We start from the raw sequence: 18,112 nt of genomic DNA, 5'->3' as shown, positions 1-18,112 counted from the left end.
TGCAGGTTCCTGGTTTGGTCTCGGGTCCCAGAGGAGGGAGATCATCAGACTAGGAAACCGGCCCCACCTTCCGTCCACCTCCACCTGGGCTGCCGGGGCCGGGAAAGAGAGCGCGAGGCTGTGGTAAGGGCTTGCGGGAGCGGGGCGAGGGTGCACCGAGAGGGGCGGGGCGCGCTGGGGGACGGGGAAAGAGAGCGCGAGGGTGTGGTAAGGACGCGCTGGGGCGGGGCGAGGGTGCACCGAGAGGGGCGGGGCGCGCTGGAGGTGGGGAAAGAGAGCGCGAGGGTGTGATAAGGGCTTGCAGGGGAGGGACTTTCGGGGGTGCGGCGCGCGCGGGGGCGGAGCGCGCACGTGACCCCTGGGCACCTGACGCTGCGGGCTCTGGAGGAACATGGCGCTGTGGGCTTGTTCAGTTGTTCCCGCCCTCAGGCTTTGGGGCCTGGGAGGTGCGCGGCCCTGGACCCGCCGGCCTCGGTTTGTTCCGGGTGACTGCGGCGGCGGGGGTGGCGGGCGGGGCCCAGGGCGGAGACTGACCCGCTCAGGCGAGCGGGGGAGTCAGGCTTCCCCCTGCGTGGTCGGCGGGACGATTGGAGGACCTGAAAATGGCAAGTCCCTGCTCACGCGGCCCTGAAGGGTGTTCCGGAGACACCCATGGCATTGGTTTCTCGTTTCTTCCCGGGGTATTTTGGGCGTGTATAAGCAACATTACTTGTTTATTCTTGACATCCCGCCCCCTTTTTAGTTAGAATCTATTCTGTACCTGTCCTTTTTTACTTAACATGTCTTGGAGTTACTTCCATTCTAAACATAAATGTTTTCTGAGGCTTTTATACTAATCTGTAGAATTCCATTATATGGATGTTTCATACTTTAACGAGTCTCTTGTTGAAATGGGTTCTAATCTTTAGTTACTACAGATAATGCTGTGTTGAATAACCTTGTTTGTACCTCACTTTTTGGATAAATTTCTGGTAGTGGAACTTATGCGTCTACATTTTATTGCCCCCACATAAAGGTGGTGCAGTTAATACTCCCACCAGCGTATGTTCATACCCCTTCACAGGTTCATACACAATAATTGCACATTTTGAGTTCTTGTCTAGGAACTGAACCTACAAGTGGAAAAATCTTAAGGCCCATAGTTGCTAATCAGAGTAGTTAGGAAACTAACTTAAATGCCCACTAATGGTCAAGTGTTTACGTAAATAATGGTACGTTCATTTAATGCCTTCTTACACAACTACCAAAAATATCGAAGAGTTTCATAAAGAAATACCAAGGAGGAGTCTTTCTTTCATCCAAGAAACTTTTAATTGGACTCATTATCTACCAGACTGTTCTAGATGCTAGGATGGAGCAGGGGTCAGACAAACTGTTGCCTCCATGGAGCTTATTCCAGTTCCAGAATCTGCAGGCAGCTGTGTGGGTGGGGCATGGCTAAATAGTGACCCGGGCCACCAGGTGCTGATCAGGAGACCGCCATCATTCAGTAAACCCTGCTCCCACTCTCCCCACCCCGCTGCCCCCGCCATCAAGCAGAAGGCTGGAGGGTGCCTGCGAGGAGCAGTCCGTTTGCACAGGCTGTCTGCAAGTTGGAAGTTGTGCCTTTTTAGGGCTCTTTTAAGAAATTGCCCTTTGTTGCCCTTTCCCAGGCAGCACCCATGCTTGCCCCTCAGAGCACCCCTACTCCCAGTAACTCTCATTCCATGTAGCATATACTTTAAGTCATTCAGTATGTTCTAGACATTCGGTAAAATTCTGCTGGGTGTTTTTCAGCGACAGACGTTTTACTTATAGATGAGAAATACACATCAAGTACCCTGAGTAATACCCTGCATGCAAGTAGGCACTCAACAATGGTAATGACTTCTACAACATGGGTATTTTTTCAACACCAGCAAGCAACTCTCCACTTTTCCACAGACACCGACCGGGTGTCAAATTTAACTGAATTCTGACTGTGTCAGCCTGGAGATAGCACCAGCTTCCACAGGTTAAGGGCTCAGTCCCACAAGACTGACACCACTTCAGCTGCCAATCCAGGTTCACCTGTCCTTCTGATGAACTGACTGCAAATCGGAGGTTCCCACGACCCCCTCCTCTGGTTGGATTCACTTGCTAGAGCGGCTCACAGAATTCAGGAAACCAGTTTACTTACTAGATCGCGGGTTTATTATAAGGGATATTAAAGGATATGAATGAACAGCCAGATGGAGAGATATGTATATAAGGCAAGGTTTGGAAGGGTTCCCAATACAGGAGCTTCTGTCGCTGCGGAGTTTAGGGCCTGGCACGTGGAAGTTTTCTGGTTCACCAACCTGGCAGCTCTCTGAACCCCCCTCCTTTTGGGTTTCCATGGAGGCTCCAACCCTCTAATTGTGGTCGGTCCCCCTGGCAACTATATCCCCATCCTTAGGGGATTTCCAATAGTCACCTCTTACCATAAACTCAGTGTAGTTGTAAGAGGCTTGTTATGAATAACAAGACACGCATTTCACCTTCACGGCTCTGAAGTGATTTTAGGAACTGAGGCCAGAAGACCAAATATTGTAACGAAAGATGCTCCCGTTGCTCTTAGGAAATTCAGAGGGTTCAGGGACAGAGACCAAAATATATATTTATTATAAATCACAGTATCACAACTTCCCTCTCATTCCTTTTGCACTTCTCATAATAATTTGCATTTAGGAGGAGCTCAGTAAATGTTTGGGTGAGGACCTTAGGTGAATAGATGTTGTTGATGCTGTGTGCAGGGGGGCATTTAATAGCTGTGGTTGGAACCAGAACCTTCTCTTTCCTTCCTAACCATCTGACTGGTTTTCATTGGAAAACCCTCTTAGGAGATTTCATTGACTTTTGCACTCAGAAGAGCTGCCTTCACAGGTGATTTTATGCAAGTCTTTGATGCAGCAGAACTTTCTTCAGAATCTAGGGGCCTCTCTGCAAGAGCCTGGGGAGGAGTGGGGAAGCATTGTTATCCCTGCTGCATCTATTTCCTGTACTTTCTGCTGGGAGGTTTACAGCTGTGGATTTTTTCCAAAAGACTGTAGGAATCGTCTCTGGCTCCCTTGCTTTTAGCTTCGGCAGCCGAGGCTCAGGCTGCTTGAGCGGCTTGGTGAGACAGGCAGTGAGCTAGGGCTCTGCCTCTCCTTTTGGTGCCCTCGGCCCTGCCTTCCCTTGCCATGTTCCTCTTTCTCATTACACACCTTTCTGAGGTCTGTTCTTTGGAAAACCAAAATGATGCTTTGTGTGTCAGGAGAGGCATCACAAATGGACTGAGTGGCCAGCAAGCCCCTGAGTTGCACTGTCATTTACCCCAGAGTGGAGTGTGAGAGTGCAGGAAGGGAAGGGGTGAGAGGCACCCTAAAGGGAGGAGGGGGAGCCAGTACTGTCACCTTTCAGAGGAGGGCGAAGTGACTTCTCACTGGGTTCAGCAGTGGCTTCATGAAGGAGGTGGCCTTGACTCTGGGAGACTTTGGACATGCTGAGGTGGAAAAAGGTCTTTTCAGACAAAGGAGCTGGGTTTAGGGTGTATACAAGAACCAGGAAAGGAGGGGTCTGTGAGAGGGAGTAGCGGGGTTGAAGCCATCACTGGGGCGGGGTGTGTTGTGCTAAGATGTTAGGGTGCTCTGGCGGGCAGAGGGCGTCTGGGCAAACCTCACCAGCCGTGTGTAAGCAGGTGGGTCTGTGCAGATTTTTCAGGAGCAAGAGAAAAACCAAAGACAGAGCAAACAAGGGAGTGAGTTAGGGTCGCACTCCTGGAAGATAAGCTCTGGGTTGTCCTGACTTGTATCTAAAGATGTGCTTTTAGGGCGCGTATTTCTTGCTTGTATCACAAATGAGTAAAATAAATACTCTGTTTCCTGTTTTCATGTCTGTATTCACTTTAGATTTATCAATCATTTGGGGAGGGCTGTCGTTTCAGTTGGTTTAATCTCTTTTCCTGTCAGGGTGGAGGGCGAGTCCTGGAGGCGGGTCACCAGGCCCTTCTCCTGGAGGATGGGTGTGGTAGCTGCCAGCCCTTGGGGTGTGAGGAAGGTGCCCTGTGTGGTGGGGCTGGCTGTCTTGAACTCTGGGCGAGCTGCCAGTGATACCAGGCGGTGATGAAGTTGTGCAGCTCAGGCAGCTGCCAGATGAGGGCCCTGAGAGCAGATCAGTAAACCCAGAAGGCCTTCAGGCCCGCACTCGTCTCTAGCCTGCGCGCCCCCAGTGGCTGCAGACTTGCTTCAGTGGGACGTTTTTCAGGTGTCGCTCCAGGCTCTATGCTGTCTGTGTTGCCCTCGTCTTCTTCCTGGTGCTTTCCTGGGTTTGGAGTCACTTATCGAGTCCCGATACCTCTCCGAAGTCTGTGACTTGTTTACTGTGTGTCTTGCTCTTTTTGTGTGTGGAAGAGCACCTCATACCCCTGACAGTTAAACTTGTTGAGAGCGTCTCAGCTCCTGGTCTCTGGAGTTTTGCGGGGAGACCCCGAGGTCCAGTCTGCCCACTGCCTTGCCTGGGTTCTGTGACTTGTTTGGCTGCCATGTGACATGAGCAGCCTCCTGAGTAGTTGCGGACGTTGAAGTCTCTGCAGCAGTTTGAATCGCTCACTGTTAGGATATGAATGTTTGTTTTTGGAATGGTCTGTTGAACCCACTTATCATCCTGGTAATATTTGGTGTAAAGTCTGAGATGTTTAACTTTCTTTAAATGTCACTGAGTATTTGTCACGTCCCAGGTATGTATGTTAGGGTGTATGGCTCTGCAGAGAGTATCCCCAGAGACCCCACAAAGGGATGCCCTTGGCTCTAGCTTGAGCCTTCAGCACTAGCCTTTGATAACAGGAACTGTGAAATGATACTTTCCTTATTTGCACAGTTGCCATTAACCGGAAATATGTCTTGATTTCTGAGTTTGTATTTTATCCATGGTGAGAAGGGTGGTCGTTTGGGGGGCAGGAGGGAAGTGTGTGGTCATTCTCAGTGGTGGGGTTGGGGAGGGGAGACATGGCTCATTCTTGCTAGCATGAACTGGATTATCATCGGTTACGTGACTGCTCTCTTCCTGCCAGTATTGCAGGTGGAGGAAGGCCCATATCTTTTTCTGCCGGTGTCTCAAGTGTCTCTGGAAGTGGAGGCCACAGTCAGAAGTTTCTCCTGCAGGACATTGCTGAGCTGATTAAAACCAGAGCCTGCCAGAGGGTGGTGGTCATGGTGGGGGCCGGCATCAGCACACCCAGCGGCGTCCCAGACTTCAGGTGCCTGTGCGGTCCCCGTGCTCCTCCCTGGCTGCCTGGGGCTCTCTCCTGAAGGGCTCAGAGCCTCTTGCTTCTCTCTGCAGATCTCCAGGGACTGGATACTACAGCAACCTCCAGCAGTACAAGATCCCCTACCCCGAGGCCATTTTTGAGCTCTCATTTTTCTTTCGCGATCCCACGCCGTTTTTCACTTTTGCCAAGGAGCTGTACCCTGGGAACTATAGGCCTAATGCCACTCACTACTTCCTGCGACTGCTCCATGACAAGGGGCTGCTTCTGCGGCTCTACACACAGAACATCGATGGGCTTGAGAGAGGTGAGACCTCCGTCCTGTCTCACATCTTCTCACTCCTGCAGGGAAGGCTCAGGTGCCTGTTTCTGGGTGGGGCTGAGGCCCAGTGCTTATTCCCCATCCTTGTGACTGATTTTGAGCCAAAAAGTTTTACCTTTGTCCCCCCCCCCCAAAATGTCCTCTGTGTGTTTAAGTATCACTGTTGGGACCTCATTGGTGGACCCATTTTCCGGGCTGTGAGTTTGGGATAGAACTAAAGTTGACATTGGGAGCTTCTGATCCGTTGATTTCTTTTCTTTTCTTTTTATATGTATATATTTTAAAATATTTATTTATTTATTTATTTGGCTGCATCAGGTCTTAGTTGCGGCACACAGGATCTTTGTTGCGGTGCGTGGGCTTCTCTCTAGTTGTGGCGCACGGGCTCCAGAGCACGTGGCCTCAGTAGTTGCGGTACACAGGCTCTCTAGTCTTGGCACGTGGGCTTAGTTGCCCCGTGGCATGTGGGATATTCGGTCCCCGACCAGGGATCAAACCCATGTCCTCTGCATTGGAAGGCGGATTCTTAACCACTGGACCACAAGTGAAGTCCCCTGATGATTTCTTTTTTAAAGTTTTCATTATGGGATTTTCCGAGCACACAAAAATGAAGAGAAGAATGTAATGAATCCTCATGTCCTCATCACCTCATCATGGCTAGTCCTGTTTAATCTGTGTCCTACCCCCACCTCTCTCTCACCCCCAACTGTTTTGAAGCAGATCCCTCTCATCATAAATTTAATACATAAATCTAGCAATGGATATCTTTAGAAGATAAAGACTTTTAAAACACAACCATGATATCATTGTCACACAGAAAAATCACTCATAATTCCTTAAGTTCATCAAACTCAGTGTGTGGTGATTTCTTGACTGTCTAGGTGGCGGCCACAACCAGTGATTCATGGGTCATACTGTCATACGGACCCCTGGCCGTGCACCCTAGAGAAGCAGTTGGCGGGGCCTCTTCTTACGTGCAGTGACGCTGACAGGTGCTGACAGGCAACTCTCAGCAAGCCAGCGGCAGCTCAGCCAGGCTGTGGGTGTGTTGTGATTTGAAAAATGGAGTTATCTCGACTCCAGGAAAATGTTTCTCTGCTAGAAGGACTCTACGGCTTGGAACCACATAGGCAGCAGTGAATACCCCATGGGGACAGTCTCTCTCCTGGAGTTGCAGCAGGGCAGGCCTTGTGGGAAGGCGGGAGTGTGTGGCTGTGAGCTTCGGCGTATGTACAGTGAGGACAGTGGGGAACCACTGCAGCTAGGACCAAGTCTGTGTACCTACAGTCTTCCAGAGCTCATGGTGATAACAGAAACTTCATGATAAGTTACCTTTTGTCTGTTTTTCTACAGGTTTTTGGAAATGTATTTATAATATTTTCTCACTTTTACTAGGTGTCTGTAGCATAGAAAATGTTTTTCTTAGTATTGGGTGTACTTTTATCTGGACTTAAATGTTTTTTCTACTGTGTTTTCACAGGCTTTGTTTCAACTGTGATTCGGCTCCATGTTGGAGCCTCGCCCCTGAGGTTATTCTGATCAGTGGGGTGTCGTTTGTAGGTGACAGAGGCGGGACCGTCGGGCTTCCACCAAGGGCGGTGACTCCTGAAGGGCCTGCTCAGCCCAGAGGTTACACTAAGGGGCTTCCGCCCAAGCTGGGGGCAGCAGCACTTAGATTTGGTTTGAATTTCAGCGTCTGGCATCCCTGCCTCAAAGCTCGTTGAAGCTCATGGATCCTTTGCCTCTGCCACCTGCACCGTCTGCCGAAGACCCTTCCCAGGGGAGGACTTTTGGGTGAGTTGTCACACTGACAGTTCTCTCCCTTCTGCCTTTCTCACTGGGAGTAAGCTGGAGAAGCGGTGTTGCATAAGCATCATGTCGGAAGGACAACAGAACAGTAATACTAGGAAAATGTTTTTAATATGTACTTGTAAAAAATTAAGGCAATACAAACAACAAGGATTTACGGTATAGCATAGGGAACTATACATTCAATAGCTTTAATAACCTATAAGGGAAAAGAATAAAAAAAGAATATGTATACATACATATATATATACATGTATAACCAAATCCCTTTGCTGTACACCTGAAACTAACACAATATTGTAAACCAACTGTACTTCAATTTTTTAAAAATGTGCAAGTCCTAACTCCCAGTACCTGTAAATATAAACTTATTGGGCCATAGGATCTTTTCAGATTAAAAAAAAAATAAGGCAATAGAGAAATATATAGGGAGAAATGAATCTGCCTTCATCCAGTTCCTGTAGCCCACTTTTAACAGTTTGGTGTATAATGTTCCAGGCCTTAAAAAAAGAAAGATATGTATATACAAACATACATGCACATTTCTGGGTGCTACACCCACACACAGTTACAACTTTTCTTCATCAATGGGATCATTAAGATTAATATTGTGCAACATGCTTTGTCACTGAGCAAAATTTCATGGATATTTTGTGTCAATAACTATAGCTCTACTTACTGTTTTTAGTAACTATAGAGCATTCCATTTAGCAATTCACCTGTTGTGGGATATATTATGATGTTTGTGATTTTTACTATTAAAAATAATACAGTAATGATACCCATGTTTACACCTCTGTGTACTTCTGGGAATATTTGGGAATAGAATGTTTTTTTTTAATTTTATTGAAGTATAGTTGATTTACAATGTTGTGTTAATTTCTGCTGTACAGCAGAGTGACCAGTTATACATATGTATACATTCTTTTTCACATTCTTTTCCATTATGGTTTATCACAGGATATTGAATAGAGTTCCCTGTGCTCTACTGTAGGCCCTTGTAGTTTATCCATCCTATATATAATAGTTTGCATTTGCTAATCCCCCACTCCCACTCCATCCCTCCCACACCTCCCTACCCCTTGGCAACCACAAGTCTGTTCTCTTTCTCTGTGAGTCTGTTTCTGTTGCGTAGATATGTTCATTTGTGTGGTATTTTAGATTCCACGTATAAGTGACATCCTATGATATGTGTCTTTCTCTTTCTGACTTACTTTGCTTAGTATGATAATCTCTAGGTTCATCCATGTGGCTGCAAATGGCATTATTTCAGTCTTTTAAATGCCTGAGTAATATTCCATTGTATATATCTATATACACCACATCTTCTTTATCCTAGAATGGGTTTTTTTTGTTTTTTTTGTTTTTTTTTTTGCGGTACGCGGGCCTCTCACTGTTGTGGCCTCTCCCGTTGCGGAGCACAGGCTCCGGACGCGCAGGCTCAGCGGCCGTGGCTCACGGGCCCAGCCGCTCCGCAGCGTGTGGGATCTTCCCGGACCGGGCCACGAACCCGTGTCCCCTGCATTGGCAGGCGGACTCTCAACCACTGCGCCACCAGGGAAGCCCTGTTTGTAGATTTTTTGATGATGGCCATTCTGACTAGTGTGAGGTGATACCTCCTTGTAGTTTTGATTTGCATTTCTCTCATAATTAGTGATGTTGAGCATCTTTTCACGTGCCTCTTGGCCATCTGTATATCTTCTTTGGAGAAATGTATATTTAGGTTAGGTCTTCCGCCCATTTTTGGATTGAGTTGTTTCTTTTTTTGATATTGAGTTGCATGAGCTCTTTATATATTTTGGAGATTAATCCTTTGTCCGTTGATTTGTTTGCAAATATTCTCTTCAATTCTGAGGGTTGTCTTTTCATCTTGTTTATGGTTTCCTTTGCTGTGCAAAAGCTTTTAAGTTTCATTAGGTCCCATTTGTTTCTTTTTGTTTTTGTTTCCATTACTCTAGGAGGTGGGTCAAAAAAGATCTTGCTGTGATTTATGTCAAAGAGTGTTCTTCCTATGTTTTCCTCTAAGAGTATTATAGTGTCCGGTCTTACATTTAGGTCTTTAATCCATTTTGAGTTTATTTATTTATTTGTTTATTTATATACAGTTGTTGTTTTTTTAATAGTTTTTTTTTTTTAGATGTTGGGGGTAGGAGTTTATTAATTAATTAATTTATTTTTGCTGTGTTGGGTCTTCGTTTCTGTGCGAAGGCTTTCTCTAGTTGTGGCAAGCGGGGGCCACTCTTCATCGCGGTGTGCGGGCCTCTCACTACAGCGGCCTCTCTTGTTGCGTAGCACAGGCTCCAGACACGCAGTCTCAGTAGTTGTGGCTCACGGGCCTAGTTGCTCCGAAGCATATGGGATCCTCCCAGACCAGGGCTCGAACCCGTGTCCCCTGCATTGGCAGGCAGATTCTCAACCACTGCGCCACCAGGGAAGCCCCTTGAGTTTATTTTTGTGTATGGTGCTAGGGAGTGTTCTAATTTCATTCTTTTACATGTAGCTGTCCAGTTTTCCCAGCACCACTTATTGAAGAGACTGTCTTTTCTCCGTTGTGTGTCCTTGCGGAAGGTGGATTCTTAACCACTGGACCACTGGGGAAGTCCCTAGAATGGGTTTTTTAAAGTAGAGTAAGATAGAGTGGAAAATCTTAAATAAAGATGAAATTCTGAAATATCAACGTGGCACAGGATCCTGTCTTTTATTTTTTATTGAGGTGAAATTCACATAACATAAAATTAACCATTTTAAAGTGTACAGTTTATTGGTATTTAGTACATTCACTGTGTTGTGCAACTGCCACCTCTATCTAATTCCAAAATATTTTCATCACCCCAAAGGAAAACCCTGTATCCACTAATCAGTCAACCCTATTCCCTTCCTGCCCCCAACCCCTAGCAAACACTGATTTTTAAAAAAATTCTATTGGAGTGTAGTTGATTTACAGTGTTGTGTTAGTTTCAGGTGTACAGCAAAGTGATTCAGTTATACATATACATATATTCATTCTTTTTCAGATTCTTTTCCATTAGGTTATTACAGAATATAGAGTTCCCTGTGCTATACAGTAGGTCCTTGTTGGTATATAGTAGTGTGTATATGTTAATCCCAGGCTCCTATTTTATCCCTCCCTACCACGTTTCCCCTTTGGTAACCATAAGTTTGTTTTTGAAATCTGTGAGTCTGTTTCTGTTTTGTAAATAAGTTCATTTGTATCATTTAAAAAAAATTAGATTCCACATATGAGTGATATCATATATATGTCTTTCTCTGTCTGACTTCCTTCACTTAGTATGGTAATCTCTAGGTCCATCCATGTTGCTGCAAATGGCATTATTTTGTTATTTTTTATGGCTGAGTAATATTCCATTGTGTATATGTACTACATCTTCTTTATCCATTCCTCTGTTGATGGACATTTAGGTTGGCAATCACGGATCTCTTTGTTGTCTCCATAGTTTTGCCCTTTCCAGAATGTCACAGAGTTGGAATCATACAATATGCAGCCTTTTCTCACTGGCTTCTTTCACTTAGCATTATGTATTTAAGGTTCCTCCATGTCTTTTCATGGCCTGATAAGCACTTTTTTTTTTTTTAGGCTAATATTCCATTTGCTGGATGTAACACAGTTTGTTTATCCATTCACCTACTAAAGGACATCTTGATTGCTTTGGCAATTATGAATAAAGTTGCTATAAACATCCATGTGTAGGTTTTTATGTGGACATAAGTTCCTCTGGGTAAACACCAAGGAGCGTGATTTCTGAATGCTATGGTAAGACTGTGTTTAGTTTGTGTCTTCCCAAGGGGCTGCCCCATTTTGCATTCCCAGCAGCAGTGAATGTAAGTTCCTGTTGCTCCACGTCCTCATAGGCACTTGGTGTTGTCAGTGTTCTGATTCTGGCCGTTCTTAATAGGTGTGTAGTGGAATATCATTGTTTAATTTGCAATTTCCTAGTGACATATGATGTTGAACTTGTTTCATGTGCTCACTTACCATCTGTATATCTTCTTTGGTGAGGTCTTGGGCTCAGTTTTTAACTGGGTTGCCCATTTTCTTATTGTTCTTTATCAGATGTGTCTTTTGCATATTTTCTCCCCGTCTGTGACTTGTCGTCTCATCCTCTTGACATTGTCTTTCACAGAGGAGAAGTCTTTAATTTTAATGAAGCCTGACTTACCATATTTTTCTTTCATCGATCATCTTCTTCCAGATTGTGTTGGCTATTCTGAGTCTTTTGCTTTCCATATCAACTTTAGAATCAGTCTGTTGCTATCTGTTCTCTGCATATTTTAAAAAACTTTTCTCTTTGGAGTTTTGCACTTTACTATGGTTTGTCTCCGTATGGATTTCCTTTTGTTTGTTATGCTTAAAAATTGTAGAGCTTTCTGAATCTGAGGTTTGATATCTTTCATTTTTGCTGAAAAATCTTCAGTCATGATCCCTTCAGACAGTGCCTGCCCCACCATGTCCTGTCCTCTCTGTGTGGACCTTGGGTGAAACACCTCTGAGACTGGTTCACACTGTCCGCAGCCCTTGGCGGCTCTTTTCTACACCCATCCTGCTCCTCTTTGTGCTGCATTCTGAGTTCTTCTCCTGATCTACTTTCCAGTTTATCGATATTCTATTCTGTCATAGAGGATAAAGCCCTTCCACTGAGCTTTAATTTTCGATACTCTGCTTTTTATTACTGGAAGTTCTATCTGGTTCTTTTTTAAATCCACGACATTATTTTGTATAGCTTTCTATCTCCAATAGATATTTCAAGACTGTCTTTTTAAAAATTTACCCATAATATAGTTTCTAATCTGTATCTGCGAATATCTGAAGTCGTTGACCAGCCCATCTCTTTTGTCTGTCGTTTCTGCTGCTCCTTACTGGGTTCCGCCTGCAAAACCAAATCCCATTAGCTGTAAAGGTTTATCTTAGAAGCCAGGTGTCTTTTTCCTTAGTTTCCTCCTCTAATGTCTAGCCCAAGCATGAATCCAGGTGTAGCAGGGTATAATAATAGCTTACATCTGCTTCACCTTGGCCTGCAAGGAGAAGTCTGTGGAAAATGTTGTGACTCATAACTCCAGTCAGTGAGTTGAAGCCGACCTGAATGTCTTCAGGGCTAAGGTGATGATGTCAGGATCACTTCAGCTAAAATCAGGGACAAATTGAATAATGCCTGTTGTTGGCCAAATGCCTGCAGAGTACTTCTGAGGACTATATAATCAGTACAGTTGACCTTTGAACACGGGTTTGAACTGTGTGGGTCCACTCATATGTGGATTTTTTTCAATAAATGTGTACTCCAGGACTACTTGATCCATGGTTGGTTGAACCACAGATACAGAGGAACCATCTGTACAGAGGGTTAACTAACTCTAAGTTCTGTATAGATTTTCATTTGTGCGGAGGGTTGGTGCCCCTGACCCCTGTATTGTTCCAAGGTCAGCTGTGTTTCCTCAGCACCTGCATATCTCTGATAAGCACCCCAGGTGCAGAGCGTAGTGTTCAATGCGTTGGATGTCGTATGGTGTCCAGGATCTGCTTTCAAATACTGCAAGCTCCCCCAATTCTGGGGTGCTATATGAAACTGGCAGAGTGTCAGTAATTGCTGAAGCTGGGTCCATTATATACAGGGGGCTTTACTGTACTGCTGTCTCAGCTGTGGAACGTTTGACAGTTTCTCAATAAGAAGCTGTTTTTGCCTTTTCCGTTCAAAGTGTGTTGTGACAGCTTCCTTGGGCCCCCTTTCTCTCTGTGTCACCCCAGGCCGACGTGATGGTGGACACGGTCCCACGCTGCCCGGTCTGCACTGGCGTTGTGAAGCCCGACATCGTATTCTTTGGGGAGATGCTGCCCCACAGGTTCCTGCTGCATCTGGCTGACTTCCCCATGGCAGACCTGCTGCTCATCCTTGGGACCTCTCTGGAGGTTTGTCAGCAGGCCTTGCGGTGCACAGACATGTGGGGAGGAGGCTGGCGGAGCGAGGCAGAGGAGGTGGGGCTGGTGGGACAGATGCTCTGGGGCCACACCTCTGGAAGGTGAGTGGATTCAACATGCGAGGAGGCAGAGGTGTTCCAGGCCTAGAATGGGGAGCAGGGAGGACGCTCAGCGTTGGAGGTATCCAGAGTGCAGGTGGGCACAGTGCGCAAGGGGAAGGGGTGTGGGAGACGTGAGGCGGGAGCAGGTCTCCCAGGTCGTATCACAGAGACCGACCTTGTGTAGAGGCAGTGAAACCAGGGATGTAGCTGGTCATCCTCGGGATCGGAGAGACTTGGGGACAGGGACTGAAGTGAGCAGATGTCCAGGAGGCTGGGCACAGTCAGACTGCGGGGCTATGAGAGACGGCAGAGAGGGAACGGCTGGACTCGGAGCCTGGCGTCACTTTGAGGACCGAAGAGAGAGGTGTCTGTCTCTTCGTGGGGGTCAGGGCCTTTGCTGGGGAGGGGGAATCTGGATCAGGGATGCTGAGTGTCCTGCACACGTGTGTTTGAGGTGCCTGGGAGATGCATCCGGATTTGAAGCTCAGGAGACTTCTAAAGGACGTGATGAGACCCTGAAATGGGCTGTGCCTGATTGGATGCAGGCACCAAGGGGCAGAGGGGCCAGAAAGACCTGTGCCTGGGGCCCCAGCCAGTCAGAGGCCCAGAGCTGTGTGTTTCTTCAGTGAATCTGCCTGCTGTGTGCCAGGCCCTGTTGCAGTGTGTGTGTCAGGAACCCCTCAGTGGCGGCCCCTCTGTGAGGGGCCGGGCCCTTGCTCTCAGGGAGTGAGACCAGATATACGAGCTGTCATGTCACTGGTGAGTGTGGATGAGGAGGGCAGGTAAGGTGGTGTGCATGAACTTTAGCAGGGAGACCCACAGGACCCAGGAGATGTCGGAAGAGAAAGGGGGCGTGGATGAGAGGGAGGCTGGGGTGGGGGAACAAGGGCATCGAGACCCAGCGGTGGGAGTGCTACTGAAGAAATGAAACGGATGCTGGGTTTTCTCCATATCCAAGGTCCCACTGTCAGTCTGTGCTGTCCCTCCGAGGCTGCAGGGGCTGTGGCAGAAAGGTCCCGAGGGCTTGGGAGGGCGGGCAGTGTGCTCCTCACGTTTGGGCAATTTTTCAGGTGGAACCTTTCGCCAGCTTGTCTGAGGCCGTGAGGAGCTCGGTGCCCCGACTGCTCATCAACCGGGACTTGGTGGGGTCCTTGGCTAGGCATCCTCGGGGCAGGGATGTGGTCCAGCTGGGGGACGTGGTTCACGGTGTGAAAAGGCTGGTGGAGCTTCTGGGCTGGACGGAGGAGATGCGGGACCTCATCCAGCGGGAAACTGGAAAGGTAGGGACGGCTGAGAGTCATGGGAGGGGCCATCTCTTCTACTCTGGGGTCTGGTCAACCTGGAATGGCGCCCTCTTTGGCTAAAACAGTAACAGTAATAGGTAATATTGCTGTTAACCCTGTACCAGGCACTGTTTGGCGCCATCTATGTGCTTATGAATCGGGTGCTGTGATTCTTAATACCTCTGTTTAGAGATGAAGAAACTGATGCTTCGTTCCTGCTGAGTGGCAGAGTGGAGATGAGGGTCCAGGCAGACAGGGCTGTCGCTCTGCAGTTGTCACACTTCAGCTGTCTTTGTACCCCAAACTAAAGGAGCACTCCAGGATAAGATGGGATTCTGAAGTTCTCTGAACCTGTGTGGGATGATGCTTTTAGGAGATAATAAGAGTGAGAGGAGTTGACGTATCATCTGAGCGTAGAAAGTGAGAGCGCCTTGATCTCTCTAGATGGCAAACCTCCTATAAACAAGTGAAGTTGCAGAAAATGCAGTTTCCCGTGAGAATCAGTTAGCATGTGTAGCCTTGATGTGAGGGGTTATTTTCTACAGGGGGCAGCATTAAGCATTTTAAGTCCAGTTGTCTCAAAGAGGATTATTTATGATTACAGCCAGGTATAACACTGCTGAAAGTGGACTTCACTAGAATGCTGTAAGTTATGTTCTTGCTATCTTGGGAAACCTCTCACCCTTTGGCTGTGGCTGCTTCAGGACTCAGGGCCATGAGTCAGCCCTTTCCTCTCACCTCCACTGGCAAAAGCCCCCAGCCTCTGGCTACAGCCTGATTTCTTACCAATTTGAACCAAAGCAAGAAGAATATGAGGCTTTTTAAAGATATAAGACTTTGCAGTTATATTGTTTTCATGGTATTAGACATCATTGCCTTTCAATCCAGAGTTAGGGCTCTTAGGGATAAGATGTAGGATGGTGCCATTTCTCATCTCATTATATGGAGGAAATAAAGACCGTCAAACGTTAAAGTCACGTTGCTGGGCCGCTTAATGGAAGCAGAGTCCGGCTAATACGGACGCTTACACTTTACACCGCGAGAGGAACCGTAGCAGATGCCTTGCTCACAGGGGAGTAGAGATCTTGGTCAGATCCGCCTGGCAGCTTACACAGGAGGCTTGGGTGGCTGACTTCCTACTTCCATATAACAGCAAGACAAAGTCAAGTAGCCTCTATAGACGTTTAGAATTATAGTCCTATAGGATTTGACCTGTGCTATTTTCTAGTTCCACAGAAATTTGTGTAAAGTTACGATTTTAGGGGTTTACTTATTTTAAAAGAGTTGCTGTCCAAGAATAAACACTAAGGGATGAGCTGAAGTCTAAGATGGATTACTTTTCCAAACAGTGAACGTACTTCAGTACATCTTGACTGGTTACTTAAGCGAAGCCCTCCATTTAGCCACCCAGTTTTGCCCAGCCCTGCTGGCATCGTCTTAACTTGGTTGAACAGCAGCATTTGCAGACAGAAAAGCTTCCGTTTTAGGAAATAATTCAATTCCAGGCCCTGAGATGTGCCCAGGTATGTTTTCAGATAACCAGTTTCCTCTCTCCTTTGTGCTCCAGCTTGATGGTTGGGACAAATTAGGAGAGTGAGGGCTGCTCCTCACGCCAGAAATGGCTACATGGGAGTCACTGCCCACTTCTGACGAGCCCTCTGCCTGAAGAACAGCTCGGGCACGCTTACAAATTTTGGCTGAACCAGAACATGCGACCTGAGGCTGCTCCTGGAGTGTCTTCCCAGGGCATGAGAGTCTGTGCACTTGGGGCCACCCCAGCCACAGATGTGCAGGAGCTGCCTGGCCTGACTTTTTGCTGAAGCTCTTAATGCCACAAGCGTTCTTCTGATGGTCAACCTCTTGGACTCAGACAACCTGGAACCCCAGACTGGACTCCATCTGAAGGGCAGGTTTAGCATCTGTCCACTTGGGTCGAGCAGCCCCAGTCACACCCCAAGTGTGGGCCTGGGTCCCAGGTAATGCACTAGGGTTTTCTAGCGCTGTGGCCTCTTTAGTAGGTTTATTTTTAGAGATTGTCCTTCATTTCTGGCATGAAGTAAACTGTAATAGAGAAACTGGGCATCCCTTCATTTTTGTCTCCTAAAAGGGAAGATGAACGTGGAAAGGGGAGCTTGGGGGTGTGTGGGTGTCTCTCCTCTACTGAAACAACCCGAGGACTGAGAACATTTGTCCCTGATTCATCTCAGAGATGGGCATAGTGCCCTCTTCCACCTCAAGTCCATGGGACCTTCAGAGCACCCAGCACCCCTCATGAAGGTCATCCCATCCTGTTCACTCGACCCCGATGCCTTTCACATCAACCCCCAGAAACTCATCTGTTCCAGACCATTCCAGCAGCTTCCTGTCTCCCTGTCTCTACTCTCCTCCATCAGGCCTTCTTCCAGTAATGCTGCTAGAATTAACCTCTAAGACAGAAGGCAGTACTCATTTGGAAACCTCGCCTGGCTCCCTGACCTGTGCTCAGGCCACACTGCTGTTTGGGCAGAACATACTGTGGTCTCCCTGCTTCTGTACAGGCCTCTTCTGGGGTTGCCCCAACCCTGCCCCCCCAGTGCTCTCTCCTTCCTGGCATCTTGTCTTCCCCACTGGGCCGGAGCAGATCTCACCGACAGACTCCTCAGGAGACCTGGTGGCCTCACTCTTCAAGAACAAGACATGCGGGCTTCCCTGGTGGCAAAGTGGTTCAGAGTCCGCCTGCCGATGCAGGGGACACGGGTTTGTGCCCCGGTCGGGGAAGATCCCGCATGCCGCGGAGCGGCTGGGCCCGTGAGCCATGGCCGCTGAGCCTGCGCATCCGGAGCCTGTGCTCCGCAACGGGAGAGACCGCAACAATGAGAGGCCCGCGTACAGCAAAAAAAAAAAAAAAAAAAAAAAAGAACAAGACACGCATACGCACCTGGGAAAAGTGAATTGTAAGAAAAACATGATTCTATTTCTGCTTAACGTGCCTTTACTTGGTATCTTGCACATATATTCACACACAAACATCCCTGCCTGGAACTCTTTATTCCAGAATAATGTTTCTGTGAAGCTCTGTGGTGCATGACAGAAATCTAGACTTATGGTTTCAGGGGAGACATTATCCTTCATGTATTTATGGTTGAAACCAGTGGGAAGGATCGAGACCCGACTGTCACAACCAGAGAACATGGGCACTGAGCCAGGACCGAGAATGCAAAAGGCTACCAGCCGTGCACTCAGTGGGGACAAAAACAGCAGATCATACCTTGTGTGTTTCTGGCATTAGCATATAAAGTTCCAGCAGGTTCTTTCCCCTGTGAAATGTGGTGCTTGCCCAACACCAGTTCTGGGCCTGCATGCCAGCTGTGGATGTGCTGTGTCTCACTCAGCCCACACTCAGCCCCCGCCCTCCCAAACCCATGTACATTTCTGCCTTCAGTT

General features: G+C 47.4%; 1 protein-coding gene across 4 annotated transcripts; it reads left to right on the top strand.

Annotated features, from left to right (window-relative positions):
* Window positions 1-327: 327 nt before the first annotated feature.
* Window positions 328-18,091, top strand: SIRT3 (sirtuin 3). 4 transcript variants are annotated; one of them, XR_002643416.2, is made up of 7 exons: window positions 329-474; window positions 5,051-5,236; window positions 5,320-5,552; window positions 7,261-7,361; window positions 13,135-13,296; window positions 14,477-16,665; window positions 17,083-18,091. XR_002643416.2 is itself a non-coding variant. In XM_022565349.2 (7 exons), the coding sequence occupies exons 1-7, from the start codon at window positions 392-394 to the stop codon at window positions 16,284-16,286; spliced, it is 1,005 nt and encodes a 334-aa protein (XP_022421057.1). In that variant the 5' UTR covers window positions 331-391; the 3' UTR covers window positions 16,287-18,091. The 4 variants fall into 4 exon arrangements, 3 of the variants coding, with proteins under 3 accessions (XP_022421058.1, XP_022421056.1, XP_022421057.1); XM_022565349.2 differs by having other exon boundaries at window positions 331-474; window positions 14,477-14,686; window positions 16,257-18,091; XM_022565348.2 differs by having other exon boundaries at window positions 14,477-18,091.
* Window positions 18,092-18,112: the final 21 nt, after the last annotated feature.

The sequence above is a fragment of the Delphinapterus leucas genome, chromosome 7 (assembly GCF_059928025.1).
Source record: "Delphinapterus leucas isolate spDelLeu-1000000601 "Yukka" chromosome 7, BTC_Dleu_Yukka2, whole genome shotgun sequence".
NCBI lineage: Eukaryota > Metazoa > Chordata > Mammalia > Artiodactyla > Monodontidae > Delphinapterus > Delphinapterus leucas.
The sequence above is the reverse complement of the archived record's forward strand: the minus strand, read 5'-3'. Positions and strand labels throughout refer to the sequence as shown.

Excerpts from the sequence above, each read along its gene's own strand:
- SIRT3 (XM_022565348.2), top strand. The coding sequence starts at position 392 with ATGGCGCTGTGGGCTTGTTCAGTTGTTCCCGCCCTCAGGCTTTGGGGC. Across the intron at positions 475-5,050 it reads CCCTGGACCCGCCGGCCTCG|TATTGCAGGTGGAGGAAGGC; the intron begins GTTTGTTCCGGG and ends TCTTCCTGCCAG. Across the intron at positions 13,297-14,476 it reads TCCTTGGGACCTCTCTGGAG|GTGGAACCTTTCGCCAGCTT; the intron begins GTTTGTCAGCAG and ends GCAATTTTTCAG.